The 18,153-nt window shown below is 37.4% G+C and overlaps 1 protein-coding gene across 4 annotated transcripts in view; it reads left to right on the plus strand.

Moving 5' to 3' along the window:
• The first annotated feature begins 2,689 nt into the window (after nucleotides 1–2,689).
• LOC133459430 (latent-transforming growth factor beta-binding protein 3-like) overlaps nucleotides 2,690–18,153 on the plus strand; it is a 43,091-nt gene continuing 27,627 nt past the window's right edge. For 2 of the 4 annotated variants that reach the window (XM_061739332.1, XM_061739334.1), the window contains exons 1-11: nucleotides 2,690–2,963; nucleotides 4,638–4,801; nucleotides 4,882–4,987; nucleotides 9,756–9,842; nucleotides 10,921–11,037; nucleotides 11,180–11,329; nucleotides 13,732–13,839; nucleotides 14,727–14,740; nucleotides 14,817–14,883; nucleotides 16,430–16,507; nucleotides 17,966–18,094. In XM_061739332.1, coding sequence (XP_061595316.1) covers nucleotides 2,705–2,963; nucleotides 4,638–4,801; nucleotides 4,882–4,987; nucleotides 9,756–9,842; nucleotides 10,921–11,037; nucleotides 11,180–11,329; nucleotides 13,732–13,839; nucleotides 14,727–14,740; nucleotides 14,817–14,883; nucleotides 16,430–16,507; nucleotides 17,966–18,094 — 1,279 coding nt within the window. In that variant the 5' untranslated portion in view covers nucleotides 2,690–2,704. The remainder of the gene's footprint in view (nucleotides 2,964–4,637; nucleotides 4,802–4,881; nucleotides 4,988–9,755; nucleotides 9,843–10,920; nucleotides 11,038–11,179; nucleotides 11,330–13,731; nucleotides 13,840–14,726; nucleotides 14,741–14,816; nucleotides 14,884–16,429; nucleotides 16,508–17,965; nucleotides 18,095–18,153) is intronic. The other 2 variants (XM_061739333.1, XM_061739335.1) reach the window with 2 other exon arrangements.

An 18,153-nucleotide genomic window follows, 5' to 3' on the forward strand; every position in this document is an offset into this window, starting at 1 on the left:
TTTAATAACACGAACCCAAATCAATATCGGAATCGAATCGAATCAGATCGAATCAAATCTTGATAATCGATTCTGAGTCTTAAGAATCGGAATCGAATCGATTGAATGAATCCCCAGCCCTAGCCACAGCATCTCTGCTGGTGTGAGGTTCCCTGCATGGCTGAACCTCAACACAGCAGGAACACTTTCTGTTTGGTTTGGTTTAACCTCTGTCTGGAGGCTGCTTGGCGCTTTGCTCACGATCCTGCTCTTTTGCTTTCCTCTCATTGTTCTGCTGGTGAGGCTTTCAAAAGTAACACAATGGAAGGAGCAGTGAAACTGCTGGGAATAGTGTATATCTCAGGAACTTCTCACCAGGAGTTTTCCCACAGTCTTCAAGATCTTTCCCATATGCCAGAATGAAGCTGTTACACAGATCAATGGCTTTACCTGCTTTCCTGCTCGGCTGACTGGCTGGAGCGACCTGTAGGTCCGTCACGCTCATGTGATCTTTATAGAGCTCCAGTTCAAAGGGAATATTTTAAATGGCCCTGCATATGCCGCGAGCTTTTCAGTCTTTCTTCCTTGAACATGTACGTATACTGTCTGTCCAGTCGCAGACTGGATACTGAGAGAACCAGGCTAGATGTCTTCATTTTACAGATCATATAAATTGGATCCATTCGATCTAAACCAACAGTTTCAGCCTGATGAAGCATGTAAATAAAAGTTCATAGATGTTGTCTTCCACATTATGATCCCACACTTGCCATGGATGTGTGCAATTTTGAGTTTTCTTACCAAATTTCCAATTTGGTTTCTGTATTCCAGTGATCATCAATTGGCCGAATCCGGCCCGCCAAACCGTCTAACCCGGCCCGCGACTGGATTCCATAATTATGAGGATCAAAGAGAAAACATCATGTGGTCCACACTATTAAAGCAACTGAAAACAGCAACAACTGAGACCCTTAACTATCAGTAATCCCCACCATTTATGACTCTATACATTACGAACAGTACTGGAGTTGAGGGGGAATGAGGGGGGATGAGGGGGGATGGCATCCCCCCTGAAATAAAAACAGTCCAAATCATCCCCCCTGTAAAACTGCCATCCCTCCTTTCCATCCCTTATGTCATTTCATCAATGAATGTGGTTTTACTGCTATTTCAACATTTAGAGTCCAGAAAAATAACTTATTTGACAATTGTCACTTGTTTCAAGTACATTTTCACTTGAAATAAGTAGAAAAATCTGCCAGCGGGACAAGATTTATCTTCTTATTACAAGCAAATAAATCTTGTTCCACTGGCAGATTTTTCTACTTATTTTAAGTAAAAATCTACTTGAAACAGGTGAAAATTGTTGTCTTTTCCAGTGATGAGTCTTGTTTTAAGTGTAATGAGATTTTTTTTTACTAAAATGAGACATTTTAACTAGAAATAAGACAAATATTCTTGTTAAGATTTTGAGTTTTTGCAGTGATCCATTTTACTTATCCTGTGAAGGACAGAATCATATTGATAAGTTCAGAAAAGTGTTTTTTATTGTTGTGTTTTGATGTATTTGATGTAAGCCCAGTGGATATTTAAAGCTTACAGAAGGCTGCATTTAACTGCTGCTATGTCATTCCTGCAGTATTTCTGCAGGTGTTTTGGTCACTGCTATTATTTGTAATATATTATATTATTTGTAATCAGCACAAATTATCTGTCCCCATATGATAAAATCCACCATCCCCCCTGATTTTTTTTTACAGCTCGAGTACTGGGTGTAGGTGACAGGAGACTTAAGGTTGAATTATGGTTCTGTGTTAAACCTACGCTGTAGGGTACACGGCTATGCGGGAGTCTCTCCGTATCCTACGCCGTAGCCTGACGTGGACCTCCCAAAAAATGTAACTACACGTTGAGGCGACGCAGACCCAACACAGTCCAAGAGGACTGTGATTGGTTTGCTTGGCAGCAACGCATTTCCGGTTCCGGTTCGTGAAGCAGGAGTGAACTTTCAGCGCTCTTTTCTTCGTGTGTGTGTGATTTTTTTTATTGTTTTTTTGCAAAATAGTTGTCCTTATCTCTTTGATTCACTGTGACCAGAAAAAACGGAAGCTAAACAAAGTATCAACTAGCGCTCTGGGGGGGTTTTGCACCGCAGCGAAATGCAGTGACGGAGAAGTCCGAAGTGTTCATGACGGCGTCACCGCAACAGTAGGCTCTGCGTTGGTTTAACACAGAACCATAATTCAGGCTTGACTCATAAAGGCTAAAAATGCCTTCAGTTTTGTAATGAAATGGAAAAAAATATAAACAATAAACATCAAATAATGTTATGCAAAAATGTGATTTTTATTAAAAAAAATGTATTTGAGGGTCCGGCCCCCAAGGTGTCTGCCCCGGTAAAATTCTGGCCCCCTTTTGTTTTGTTTTCTTCTGTTTTGGGGGAGGAGCGGGGGGTTTTGGGTAGAATTGAGTTGCGTATTAAAGTAACATTCAGTTTGTAAAGCACTTTCAAATTTATGTCACAATATAAAAAGATTAAGTTGGTTGTAGTGATTTGCTTCTCACACTATGTTTGTCAGTTGTGAGGGTGTTTTATACTGCAATAAATGTTTTAATTATGTGTATGCTCAAAAAAAAAAAAAAAAATTCTGGCCCTCTGACAAACATAGTTGGTGACCCTTGCTGTCTTGTGTCTCTCTCTGCAGTGGTGTGTCCCCTGACCTGCATGAATGGAGGCGTGTGCAGCTCCAGGAAGCACTGCCTCTGCCCTCCTGGCTTCACCGGCCGCCTCTGCCAGTTCCCACTCCACCAGACGCAGCAAGCTCAGGCGGCACGCGGCAACAAGCAGCCCATCTACTCCGTCCCGCTGAAGCCTGGCGGCCAGAAGCTGCTGGATTCCTCAGGCCTGGGGCGGACCCAGCTCGCTCAAACACACTCCGTGTTCACCCTGCCTCTGTCGCAGGCGGGGCACCACTCATCCGAGGGTATCTATATCTATAATCTATATCTATTAAATACCTTGGGATCTGGCTGGATGATAAGTTGACCTTTGATGTTTATATTGATAGCCTCCTAAAAAAGTTAAGACCAAAGTTAGGTTTTTATTTTCGTGCAAGAAAAAGATTGGTACAAAGTAGGGCTGTTCGATTAATCGATTTTAAATCGTAATCGCGATTATGTAATTAGAACGATGTTAAAACATGAAAATCGTAAAATCGATTTTTCACTTTTTTTTTTACCTTGTCTGCACACATATTAATGATTGATTGATGGAAATACCTCTCAATACCTGCGACAAGTGCCCCATAGGAGAGGCTCTTTAGTGTAGGAGGGGGCGTTGTAACATGCCACCGGGCATCCCTCAAGCCAGATGCGGTAGACCGGCTCGTGTTCCTTGCAAAAAACTTGCAAATGTGAATAGCAAATGTAATGACTGACATTACACACCTCTACCTCCTTCATGGGTTCATTATTATTTAGCATGCAAAGACCCAGTTTAGTTTAATTAGAAAATGTCTTGTTTTATTTAATTGGAAATATAACTTACTGTATGTTTGCAAGTGCTGATTTGCTGATTTTTTTTTTCAGAGATAAAACTTTATATTTCATTATATTTTTTAAAACTTTTTTTCAACTTATTTTACAGAGTTTTGCACTTTATTCATTAATTTTTGGTTTAATAAGAGCAAAGTTTGCACTTAAAGCCCAATGGGGCAAATGTTCAATAAAAAAACAGCATATTTGAAATCATTTCTTTGCCTTTTGTCAATTCACAAAATAATCGTAATCGTAATCGAAAATCGGATTTTGAGAGAAAAAAATCGAGATTTTATTTTTGGGCAAAATCGAACAGCCCTAGTATAAAGTACCTTTTTGTCAGTATTAGACTATGGTGATGTAATTTACATGCATGCATCTTCATTTCTTTTGAAAAAACTGGATGTAGTTTATCATGCTGCCTTGCGGTTTGTAACTGGCTCAAGTGCACGTACACATCATTGTAATTTGTATCAAATGGTTGAATGGACTTCACTGAGTCTAAGGAGAAAATCACATATGTTAATATTTATTGCAAAAGCATTACTGGGTAAACTACTGCTGTACATATCCAATTTATTAAAATATTACTCTAGTAGCTATAACACTAGATCATCAGAGAAAACAAGCACTCGAACAGAGTTGGTAAATCAGCCTTTTCCTTTTATGCACCGCAAGCTTGGAATGAGCTACAACACATACTCAACCTTAAATATTTACCCTCTCTTAACATGTTCAAACATGTTAAAATCAGTTTTCACAGAACAATGTCATTGTTTTTAATCAAGTGTCATTATTTGTCATGAATTATTTTTATCTTTCTGATCCTTGTATGTTTTATGTTTGTTTGTCTCTTGTTTTGATAGGTTTTTATTTTTTTTGTAAAGTTACTTGTCCTTGTATGTATTTTCTTTTATATGAAACTGAATTTATTTTTCTGCTGCCATCTTGACCAGGACTCCCTGGCAGAAGAGATATTGTATCTCAATGGGACTTTCCTGGATAAATAAAGGATAAAATAAAAATAAAAAGTATCTGTCTGTCGCCTCAGCGGGTCTCACTCTGGGATTCTTGGGGTGTGTCTCATTCTTCTGATATCTTTTTTTTTCCTGTGTCTCCAGTGCAGATCAACGTACGTGTCCACCACACGCCCGACACCTCCGTGGTGATTCAGTCTCACGACCAATCAGACGTCAAGCCTCCTCACAAGACGGGACAACGCTTCATCCCACCACGACACAAGCCCAAGGGCCGCTGCTTCCAGGAGACCACCCCCAAACAGGCCGTGGGTTTGCTAACACGTGACCAGGCTTGTGTATACGTGCTCGTATTGGCCACCACATGACCCCGTTTCTCCATCTTTAGTGCAACAGCACCCCACTTCCTGTCCTGACCAACCAGGAGGATTGTTGTGGCAGCGTGGGGAACTCATGGGGACAGAACAAGTGTTATCAGTGCCCCAAATTACCAAGTGAGTCTTCTTTTACTTCCTCCTTTCAGTTGAATTTCTACAACGGAGTATTACGGCCAAACTAAGACAAAAGAAAATTGGAAATTATGAGAATAAAGTCATAATATTATGAGACTAAAATCGTAATTTTTGAGAATTTATGAGAACTCTAACAGGAAGAGCACATACGTCTTTTATGGAAGAGGAGCTGTCTGGTATAGTATAGTATAGTATAGTATAGTATAGTATAGTATAGTATAGTATAGTATAGTATAGTATAGTATAGTATAGTATAGGTGACTGCAAGGCTAGCGGTCGTTCCATCTGCTGCCATTCAACGCAATTTCTTCCAAGTCTGTGTGGTTCCTTCTTCGAAATACACACAGTCGTTTGCACATTCGTTTTAAAGTCCTTATACTGATAATAATTTGATGCTGATGTGCCAAAAGATTTAGTATTTCCTTATTTGTGAAACCGATACCAAAATATAACTTCACAAGATGCTCAATATTCCTCATTTTAACACAGGGAGAAGAAGCTCTTCCTATTAGAGTTCTCATAAATTACCACTTTATTCTCGTAAATCACGACTTTATTCTCATAATATTACGACTTTATTCTCGTAATATTACGACTTTATTCTCGTAATATTACGACTTTATTCTCGTAATATTACGACTTTATTCTCATAATATTACGACTTTATTCTCTTAAATTACGACTTTATTCTCGCAACATTATGACTTTATTCTCATAATATTACGACTTTATTCTCGTAAATTACGACTTTATTCTCGCAACATTATGACTTTATTCTCGTGATTTCCAAAAATTGTTTTGTCTTAGTTTGGCCCTAATAAGTAAATTTCAGATGTAAAAGGGCGAAAAATGCTTTCTTTTTTTTTAACAATATCTTTATTGATTTTTTATTCACATACAGGATATTATTATAAAGGACATTTCACAACAACTTTTAATTTATCAGTCTTAACCTCCCCCCATCCCAACCCACATCCATTCTCTCTTTACATCTCTCTTCTTATAAGGTCCAAAATTAGTACAAAGTAGAATATGACAGTTTTGTAAGTACAGTCCAATGGTAACTCTAGCAAATTAAAGATATACATAAACAAAACTTACACATAAACAAAAATGACTCTTTTGCTGTCGCCCTCCAAGACCCTTCCCCTTCCGAGCTTCACCACTACTTTGATATTTAGGTTCCTGCCCTGCATTTTCCTCCCGTAGAAGCACCTACTGTACACTAACAATTTTGTGTTTTCCATGAAATGTCACACTTATTCACCACCATACGTTGTGAAATGAATAAAACATCAAGACAAGTCAAGACATTGACAAGGTTAGAAATAATGATTTGTATTTGAAATAAGATTTTTTTTACATCAAACTTTACTTTCGTCAAAGAATCCTCCATTTGCAGCAATTACAGCATTGCAGACCTTTGGCATTCTAGCTGTTAATTTGTTGAGGTAATCTGGAGAACTTGCACCCCACGCTTCCAGAAGCAGCTCCCACAAGTTGGATTGGTTGGATGGAACTTCTTGCGTACCATACGGTCAAGCTGCTCCCACAACAGCTCAATGGGGTTCAGATCTGGTGACTGCGCTGGCCACTCCATTACCGATAGAATACCAGCTGCTTCTGCTCTAAATAGTTCTTGCACAATTTGGAGGTGCGTTTAGGGTCATTGTCCTGTTGTAGGATGAAATTGGCTCCAATCAAGCGCTGTCCACTGGGTATGGCATGGCGTTGCAAAATGGAGTGATAGCCTTCCTTATTCAGAATCCCTTTTACCCTGTACAAATCTCCCACCTTACCAGCACCAAAGCAACCCCAGACCATCACATTACCTCCACCGTGCTTAACAGATGGCGTCAGGCATTCTTCCAGCATCTTTTCATTTGTTCTGCGTCTCACAAACGTTCTTCTTTGTGATCCAAAAACCTCAAACTTGGATTCATCCGTCCACAACACTTTTTTCCAGTCTTCCTCTGTCCAATGTCTGTGTTCTTTTGCCCATCTCAATCTTTTTCTTTTATTGGCCAGTCTCAGATACGGCTTTTTCTTTGCCACTCTGCCCTGAAGCCCAGAATCCTGCAGCCGCCTCTTCAGTGTAGATGTTGACACTGGTGTTTTGCGGGTACTATTTAATGAAGATGCCAGTTGGGGACCTGTGAGGCGTCTTTTTCTCAAACTAGAGACTCTATTGTACTTATCTTCTTGCTCAGTTGTGCAACGCGGCCTCCCACTTCTTTTTCTACTCTGGTTAGAGCTTGTTTGTGCTGTCCTCTGAAGGGAGTAGTACACGTTGTAGGAAATCTTCAATTTCTTAGCAATTTCTCGCATGGAATAGCCTTCATTTCTAAGAACAAGAATAGACTGTCGAGTTTCAGATGAAATTTCTCTTTTTCTGGCCATTTTGAACGTTTAATTGACCCCACAAATGTGATGCTCCAGATTTCAATGTGACCCCAAACTTTTGAACGGTATTGTATATCTCCTTTTTTAATGAATTGATTAAATGGTTTCCAGATTTCCTCGTGTATCCCGAGTTTGTTTTTTAATGTATATGTAGAAAATTGCTTCCTTATCATATTCTTTGGGAACATTTTCCTCCGCTCATCGTCCTTCACGTTTCTGAGAGGAGGTTTTTACTGAATAAAACATTTCAAGTATCCTGCCAGTTTATACCTGCTACCTTATGAAATGATGGCCCTGGATTGAAACAAATACTTCTTAGTCCCATAAGAACGACTTTGAATATGTAGGTGAAAGGCAGCGGTAAGGTGAGTCAGTGAAACGTTGAGAAGGAGAAAACAGAAGAAATTATGGGAATAACACTCAGACGGTGGGACAGAAAAAGAGAATGTGGAAAATAACCCTCTACTTAAGCATGTTCCTATGGGCCTGCCCGGCGCAGGACTGTCATCACTCTGCTGAAGATTGAATTTCAAGAATATCTTGGCTACTCGCATTTTTCCACTCTGGTATTATTCCGTCTCAGTTCTGGCTCAGACAATGTGGCCTTTGACAAAACCCGATACTGTACATCTGGTGAGCCTGTAGATGACTGGGTTCTCGCCCAGACTGCTGTGGGTTTTGTCACACACCAGTTCAATGTTAGGCCCCTCCCTTTTCTTGAAAATGGCAAGGTGAGCCGTGGATAGTTTTTACTATGTGCTGTGTTCCCACATCTTTGTTATAAAACGACCCAACATGTGTCCGGTCCCTTGCAGAACACGCCACGCTGTTCTGATCAAGAATAAGATGAAGATAGCAGAGTTTTATGAATTCATGAGGTTTTAATGTATGTATGTATGTATGTATGTATGTATGTATGTATGTATGTATGTATGTATGTATGTATGTATGTATGTATGTATGTATGTATGTATGTATGTATGTATGTATGTATGTATGTATGTATGTATGTATGTATGTACAGGACTGTCTCAGAAAATTAGAATATAGTGATTTTCTGTAATGCAATTACAAAAACAAAAATGTCATACATTCTGGATTCATTACAAATCAACTGAAATATTGCAAGCCTTTTATTATTTTAATATTGCTGATCATGGCTTACAGCTTAAGAAAACTCAAATATCCTATCTGAAAAAATTAGAATATTCTGGGAATCTTAATCTTAAACTGTAAACCATAATATAATAATAATATAATATAATAATATATAATAATAATATTATTATTATATTATTAATAATATAATGATAAAATAATAAAAGGCTTGCAATATTTCATTTGTAATGAATCCAGAATGTATGACATTTTTGTTTTTTTAATTGCATTTAATCATTTAATTGCAGAAAATAAAGAACTTTATCACAATATTCTAATTTTCTGAGACAGTCCTGTATATATGTATGTATGTGTGTGTATATGTATGTATGTATATATATATATATATATACATACAGTATGCGCGTGTGTGTGTATGTATGTATATGTGTAGGTATATGTATGTGTATGTGCATGTATGTATATATACTGTATGGAATGATATTTAGTAATGACATGTGGAATATGCTGTATGTTTATTTACAGTTATTTTTTTTATACTCCAGCAACTTCTCATAGGGATTTATTTATGAATTTTGTTTCATTCTCTAAATCCCAAATGCGTTAGTTTATAAAAGCTAACATTTTTATTTTTCTTGTGAAAAGGGTAGGCGTCATAAGCTTAGGCTTATGACGCTTATGACGTCTACACCTTTTGGTCCTTGGTTTTTAGTTAAAATTGTATATATATATACCAAAAAACCCACTTTGGCAGATGTTTTCTGCAGAAACTTTGATGGTCTCGCATTTGTTTGTACAGGTGAAATGTGGTGAAAGTAGTAATGCGTGGATGTGGAAGAATTTCATTAAGACTCAAGGTTTGCAGGAAATGCCTTGTGGGCTCTTAAAGGTTGAGGCTAAACATCCAGTGGAAGTTAATCTACTTAGCTGAATCCTAAATGCTTCTGTATGTTTCAGAAGTTTTGTACTAGGAATTTTCTTTGGTGTACATTTTCACTCATCCACACCGTGAGCTGAACTTTCTTTCCTTTTGTTCTATTTGTTGCCTTTTATTCAACATTTTAAAGACTTCCCAAAGCCTCTATGCTCAATAGTCAGTGATAAGGAAAATGCTCATACTGTACCAACATTACTTTATTTTTATTTTTTAAACCGTGAGTTTTACAAATTGATTTGATATCATTTGTCTGGAGAACTTTGGTGATTTGTTTTCTCCGTCTCCCCTCAGATGCATCAGTCAAACAGACCATTGTGGAAGAGTACGGCTCCACCTGCCCACAAGGTTATAAAAGGTTCAACAACACTCACTGTCAAGGTAACGCTGGCTCAGTTCTGCAGCTTTTTTTCTTTTCAACTTACAAACGCTTACAAATATATAAACACTCAAAGAGGATAATGGACAAATATCAATTTAAATGCTACATATTAGGGCCAGGCAAGAGAAAAAAAATCGAAAAGTGGAAGATTTTTTTTTATTGTGCACTTCGAGAAAAAAATGTCGAGATTAATGTTGAAATACAATTTCGAGAAAAAAATAAAAAAGTATTTTTTCTCAACATTTCGACTTTATTCACGAAATTTTGACTTTTTTCTCGACATTTCCACTTTTTTCTCGAAATTGTACTTCAAAATTAATCTCACCTTTTCGACTTTTCTCTCGACATTTGGACTTTTTTCTTAAAATTTCGACTTTTTTTCTCAACATTTCGACTTTTTTCTCAACATTTCGACTTTATTCTCGAAATTTGGACTTTTTTCTCAACATTTTGACTTTTTTCTCGACATTTCGACTTTTTTCTCGAAATTATACTTCAACATTAATCTCGACTTTTCAACTTTTTTCTCGACATTTCGACTTTATTCACGAAATTTCGACTTTTTTCTCGAAATTATACTTCAACATTAATCTCGACTTTTCAACTTTATTCACGAAATTTCGACTTTTTTCTCGAAGTGCACAATAAAAAAAAATCACCCCCTCTCAAATATTTTTTCTCCTGCATGGCCCTAATACTCTTCCGTAAAATGCAATATGAAAAGAAAGGAAAAAAGGGGGATTCTTGTAAGGAATACAAAAAACAAAAAGCAAGGTGCTCTAAGAATGAAAAGGTGCATATGATTAACAAAATAAATTAAGCATTTAAATTCACATAATGGAGCATAGAAAAAGGAGAGGAATTATTAAATTAGAATAACAAATAACGAGCAATGTCTAGACTTATTTTACTTGCATTTTTGTTTTCTACTCTTTTGAGACATGTGAAAAAAATCTTAAAATCCCGGTTCTGGAGCTGCTCTCATGTACTGAAGAAAACTGTTGTTCCCTTGTGAAAAAAACAAACAAAAAACTGCTGTCTTGTGTCGTTGTTCTTCTGTTTTTCCGTACCGTGAAGACATCAACGAGTGCTCCATGCAGGGTGTCTGTCAGAACGGAGATTGTCTCAATACGCTGGGCAGCTTTAAATGTTCCTGCAAGTCCGGTTTTGTCCTGGAGAGGAACCGATGTGTTGGTGAGTCCGAGGCCTCGGCTTCGTCCTTGTCCTCACTTTTTTTTGCTGCATGTCCACTGGAGGGAGAAGACCTTTTCCTCCCAGATTGGGACTTTTCCATGACGATGAAGCCGTGTCTAATGAAAGCCTGTGGATGTGTTAGAGTCCGAGCAGGCTCAGTGCTTCCTGATTGCGTCGGAGTCCCGGGGCTGTGAGTACCCGCTGCCCACGCAGATCACCAGGGAGATGTGCTGCTGCACGGTGGGCAAGGCCTGGGGCCACGGCTGTGGGAAGTGTCCTCAGGTGGGCACAGGTGAGACATTTTCACTCAACATTTCAGTCAGTAAAAGTTTACTTCAGGCCCGGTTCTACGAGGGTGCATAAGCATGCATTGCACCCTCAGTTTATGTGTTTGCATGCTCAGTTGAAAAGACGAAAAAAAAACTGACAAGTGCACGCGCGTTAAGGCTGAATTATGGTTCTGTGTTACACCAACGCAGAGCCTACGCCATAGGCTGAGCCTACGCCGTAGGCTCTGCGTTGGTGTAACGCAGAACCATAATTCAGGCTTTAGTGTACATCAATCATCTGCATTACCTGCAACAGCAAGACACTGCTCTGTGCTGCACCGTTAACACGTTGAATGTAGCATTTTCTTTGTTCTGCAGCAATATTGCTGCAAATATTCTTGTTTTGCTAGTATCATCAGAGCAAAACAGGTTCTGGATCACAGGGCCCTCCACATTCTTTACTGTTCACTAGTTCTTCCATATTTCACTTACTGTGCAGAAATTTGGGGCAATAATTATAAAACCAGGTTACACTCATTACTCGTACTTCAAAAGAGCAATACGATACATTCATAAGGCTGGATATCGAGATCACACTAACTCACTATTCTTACAGTCTAAAGTACTAAAATTCATGGATCTAGTGGCATTTCAATCTGCACAAGTAATGGTTAAAGCAAAAAATCATTCGCTACCGGATAACATTCAGAATTTATTCATTGGGAGGGAAGGGGGTATAATTTAAGGGGAAACCTAAACTTCAAATCTTTATTCATGCGTACAACAAAAATACGTTTTTGTGTATCAGTTTGTGGAATTAAACTGTGGAGTGGTTTGAATTTGGAGTTAAAAGAATGTACAAAAATAAAACAATTTAAGAAGAAATATAAAGAAATGGTTTATTTGAGGTATAAAAGTGAAGACTGTGTTTAAAGATTAAAGTTTAAAGCTGTGTGTGTTCTGCTATTTTGTCATGTTGTCTTTGTATGTTTATATACGTAGATATACGTATTATATATATATCATAGTTGTATTATATTTATGATAGAGCTTACATCTTGTATTAAACAGGTTATTTTTTTTAAATTATATATATTTATACAAATTAGTGTATAGTATAAAAGATAAATACAGACATATCATTTATGTTTAGTTGTGAAAACGGGGTGGGATTAAATAAGTTTATACTTCCTCCCACTCCTTTTCGAACATGTAACTTGAAATATGTGTTTTGATGTTGGTTTTTTTCTTTATGTGGTGGAATGCCCACCTGTATTTGTTTTCTTGTCTTTTTTCTTGTTTTTTATACATGTTCGAAATAAACTAACGAACCAACGAACCAACCAATTGCCTCAAGGACTTCAACAGATCTAAGGCTTTCTTTTTTTCTTTCTAACGCTCATTTGAGGGACTGCATGTTTTGCCACTTCCTGGATGATGTCAGTTTAGCCAGCAGGATGTAATAGACTTTTTGAGTGCTGCTGGGGATTTAAATGTGAGATGACTCCGACAGAGAGGCCGAAATAAGATCCTGTCAATACTTGACCAGTCAGAAATATTTATAGCTCCATCGTGAAGGTTCGAGTCGATCTCAACAGTCCCTCCTCACCAGAGCTATTTTTGAAGTAAAATTTCTTCCTTTGACTCTGTTTGGCTACTGGTTTCCGTGGTAGTTGAGAAGAAGACACTCATAAAAGACTCTTGTGCGTTTCCTGCAGTCAAAAATGCAGCTTTTGTTAGGTTATGTTACGTGGGCATTTATCTTTCTGGCCTCAAACACATTGTATCTTCGTTAGGTGGGTAGTTGAGTGAGTGAGCAAAGAAGTTCTTAAAAATGTTCTCACACATTTTCCATCCCAGTTAAATGAACTTTGAACTGGATCTCCTGGTTCTTATCTTGAAGTGCTCAGACATTTTTACAACAGGGCTAGATTAGAGTATTATTAGTATAGTATTAGAGTATTAGGGCCATGCATGAGAAAAGATATTTGAGAGGGGAAGATTTTTTTTCATTATGCACTTCGAGAAAAAAGTCGAAATGTCGAGATTAATGTTGAAATACAATTTCAAGAATAAAGTCGAAATTTCGACTTTTTTCTCAACATTTCGACTTTTTTCTCGAAATTGTACTCCGACATTAATCTCGACATTTCGACATTTTTTCAAAGTGGATAATGACAAAAAAAAATCTTCTTCCTCTAAAATATTGTTTTTATTTTTCTCCTGCCTGGCCCTAATACTCTTCCGTAATATATATAATTTTTTGTATTTTAATTTTTTTTACAACACGCTGGAAGAAGGTGTAATTTCTTTCAAAACAAAGTTTCAACTCCAGGAAGTTATTTATTTTCTCAGCACACTAGGTTTGAACACAGTGAAATAAAGTAACATTAAAGTCCCTTTTCCTCCTCCGTGTGGTGTACAGTGGCTTTCCGTCAGATCTGTCCTGCTGGGAAAGGATACTCTTTCCAAAGTATTACAGAGACCTTCACCTTCCCCGGCTCCATCTTTCCACTCAAGATGGACATTGATGGTAAGCCCTGGAATACTCCAAACGCCAATTATATGTCTTTCATACTGATCATGTATGGGTGTATATATGTAAATACAGGACTGTCTCAGAAAATTAGAATATTGTGATAAAATCCTTTATTATCTGTAATGCAAAAATGTCATACATTCTGGATTCATTACAAATCAACTGAAATATTGCAAGCCTTTTATTATTTTAATATTGCTGATCATGGTTTACAGCTTAAGAAAACTCATCCTATATCCTATGTCATAAAATCAGAATATTCTGGGAATCTTAATCTTAAACTGTAAGCCATAATCAGCAATATTAAAATAATAAAAGGCTGCAATATTTCAGTTGATTTGTAATGAATCCAGAATGTATGACATTTTTGTTTTTTTAATTGCATTACAGAAAATAAAGGACTTTATCACAATATTCTAATTTTCTGAGACAGTCCTGTATATGTGTATGTGTGTGAATACGTGTGTAAGTAGATATATATTGATATAGAGCAGATGGAGTTAATATAGAGATAGTATGGTGTAAATAAGTATATTTATATAAATATCTATATGGACACGTGTGTACAAATATATAGAAATACTCAACTATGTGTATGTATGTATAGGTAAGTGTGTGAGTATAATTATAGTATAGTTAGTTAATATAAATACGTGTTAATAAATGATTAGTGAATGGGGGTAGGATTAAATAAGTTTACACTTCTTCCTACTCCTTTTTGCAAATGTAAATTAAGATATTAAGTGTTAAAGTATGAAATGCTTTGTTTTGTTTTCTTATCTTCTCTTTAATTGTTGTCTTTTACATGTACAAAATAAAAATAAAATCAAATCATATGGCTTCATAGGTTTAATATCCCTGTATCTCTTTTTCATTTACAGAACCAGATCAGAGGGTAAGATCATTTCAGTATGCAGTTGTCACTTGTTATTTTTGCTGTTGTGACTTACTTCTTTAACCCGTGTAATCAGGAGCGTCCTGCAGAGACCAGCACGGTGCAGCAGGCTGCCAGCAGCACCAGCAGCCCTCGCGTGCCTGGTAAACTCATCCTCTCCCATTCAGAGATAGCTCCAAACATCATTTAACACAGTGAAATCCAGAGTTTCATCTCTACTGTTACTAAATGTACTTGAGCTGGCACATTGAGGGGAACATTTTTGTCTTGCCGCTAACCAACAGAGTACTGTTGAGAAATGTTACCTTTGTGAGGTACATGTAGTATGGGCAGAAATATGTGCCACTAGAAACTGAATTTGAATCATTTATATTTGAATTTGAATTGCTCAACTTGAATAATTGTATTAAAAAACTGAATATGAATCACATCATTTGAATTTGTATTGTTTAATTTGAATCATTGCATTGAAAAACTGAATCTACATTCAGTTCTCACAATTCAAATTCAGTTCTTGCAATTCAATTTCAATTTTACTGTGCCAAACATCCGGGTCTTCCGGAGGAAGAGCAATTGAGTGCAGATACAAAGAACTTCTTTTCACGTAGCCTACTACAGAGCCGTCTGGGAGAGTTGCAAGGCCCTGTGCGAAATGGCCGGGGGGGGGCCCTCGAAATTTTGTGTTTTTTCGGGTCAGATCGGGTGTCTATATGCACAATTTTAACTCTCCAATTAGCAAAATACTGGATACCTTCCCCTGCCTCATCATCATTTGGCTTGCCTCAACGCGGGGCCCTGCGGCTGCTTGAGACCCAGTCGGATCGGTGATTTTTGTAACAAATTTATCAAACGAGCCTTTCAGAGAGGCATTAAACTCTTCCATTTTCTTTAGTTTTTTTCTTTTTTCATCCCCTGATGGAAATTTCCTGAATCCGTCTCGTTCTCTCGAAATTGTGTGACAGTTTGTTCCAACTGCACCCGTCTGGATCAGAGCAGCTTGTGTCTGCGCTTGGTCTGATCAGTTGTATTGAACAACAGACACGCACATCATATATTTATTGATATTAAACAAAAAAACAGACACACGCATCATATATTTATCGATATGAACAGACTAGTTCACATTTAGGTCTGTAATGGAACGTGACTGTTAATATTTATAAGGGAAAAAACGAGAAAAAAAACGGCCCATAGCGCGAGGCCCCTTGGGGTGCGAGGCCCCGTGCGGTCGCACGGTTCACACACCCCTTGCGGCGGCCCTGGCCTACCATAACCTCTACTTTCTTTCAACGATATAAACGACCAATGGGAGCTACAGTAGATATTTCGAAACCTATTGTGTTTTCTCCATTCTGTGTAAAAAGTGTAGTTTTATATCTTGCCGTTTTGTAGAAAATCTTCTGCTGAGGAGTGTGTGAAGATTTGCGGAAACGGGTGTAGATTCAGTTTTTCAATGCAATGATTCAAATTAAACAATACAAATTCAAATTATGTGATTCAGATTCAGTTTTTTAATGCAATTATTCAAGTTGAGTAATTCAAATTCAAATATAAATTATTCAAATTCAGTTTCTAGTGGCACATATTTCTGCCCATAATGTAGCTACTAAAATATCAGGGCTAAAGTTCAACATGTCATAGTTCCTCCTGAAATCTGTTGGCTTCATTTCTCCTTTGTTGGATCTACAGTTGTTAAACCCACCCCTCCGCCAATCATCCGCTTGAACCCAGGCAATGACCCCCTCGAAACACAGACAAAAGTCTTCCGTGAGTTTCACACAAGCTCTTCATTCACCTTGTAAAAAGCTATATTTTGAAACACTGGTTCATGTTTCATGCACCGTATAAGTGGAAATCCAGGCTCCCACCGTTCCCCGGTGAGACGTCGTTGTGCGCTTCAGGCCCACTTCACTCAGATGACATGTTGACTTTCTCCGCGCTGTTAATGCATCTGTGACAGCTTGTGAATGAGTTTCCTCACATTTTCAGTGCTAAAGACAATCCATGTTGTTAAAATTATAGATAGAAATGTTTACAGCTTAACACCAAGACAATTCCTTTGCATGTATTTTATAAATGAATAATTGATTCATTTGGGCATCATGCATGTTGTTGTGTGCATCCAAACCGTGAAGCATGAACCAGCCAAGGGGGGCTACGTACACACTTTCTGTTTTGTGGAAGTTGCAATGACTGCACTTTTCGACAGTTTTTGAATATTATATGCACTGCAGTTTTATTAAAAAAATTAAATAAAAAATAATCCTTCAAAGACTAGAGTGGTAAACTGGGACTATATGATATAGATGGAAGCCTGATGGAAGCCTGCTGTATCTGTATAATAATCCTGAATTATGGGATTGGCATAATGTGTTTGTGCGTGCGTGCGTGCGTGCGTGCGTGCGTGTGTTGTTGTTTTATATATATATGTTTCAGAAAATTAGAATATTGTGATAAAGTCCTTTATTTTCTGTAATACAAAAATGTCATACATTCTGGATTCATTACAAATCAACTGAAATATTGCAAGCCTTTTATTATTTTAATATTGCTGATCATGGCTTACAGCTTAAGAAAACAAATATCCTAAAAGTCGAACATTTGGACTTTTTTCTCGACATTTGGACTTTTAATAATAATGGCTTGGTTTTATATAGCGCCCTTCAAGGCATCCAGAGCTTTACAGAGACCATTATTCATTCATACACATTCTCACCGGTGGTGATAGCTACGTTTGTAGAAAAAAGTCGAAATGTCGAGAATAAAGTCGAAATTTTGTGAATAAAGTCGAAATTTCATTCAAATTTATTCACGGAATTTTGACTTTTCTCAACATTTCGACTTTTTTCTCAAAATTGTACTTCAACATTATTCTCAACATTTCGACATTTTTCTCGAAGTGCATAATGAAAAAAAATCCTTTAAAATAAATATTATTTTTATTTTTCTCCTGCCTGGCCCTAATACTCTTCCGTAAAGATGTGAATAACTGATAGTGTCACATAAAACTGATTACTTCAGATCATTTCTGCCAAAAAATTCTTATTTTTTGGTTAAAAAAAAAATATATATATATAATGTGTTGTTTTTCTCCCTGAAAATCAAGACCTGGAATAGACCACATGATTATTTTTCATTATGTCATTGTTTACAAAAGCTTGGAATTGAAAGAGGGTGTATTTGTTTTTCACATGACCCCCATTCTGTCTTTACCCCCCTCTGAAGCAGAGGCAGATGAATGCAGGCTAAGCAGAAACATTTGTGGTCATGGAGAGTGTGAGAACAGCCCGAACGGCCGCACGTGTCACTGTTACCCAGGTTACCATCTCAACCTGCAGAGGAACATCTGTGTGGGTAAGAGACGCTGGTGTCTGTGCTTCAACAAAAAAATCAAGTCCTCCCATATGTTTCAG

Source organism: Cololabis saira, chromosome 14 (assembly GCF_033807715.1).
Source record: "Cololabis saira isolate AMF1-May2022 chromosome 14, fColSai1.1, whole genome shotgun sequence".
NCBI lineage: Eukaryota > Metazoa > Chordata > Actinopteri > Beloniformes > Belonidae > Cololabis > Cololabis saira.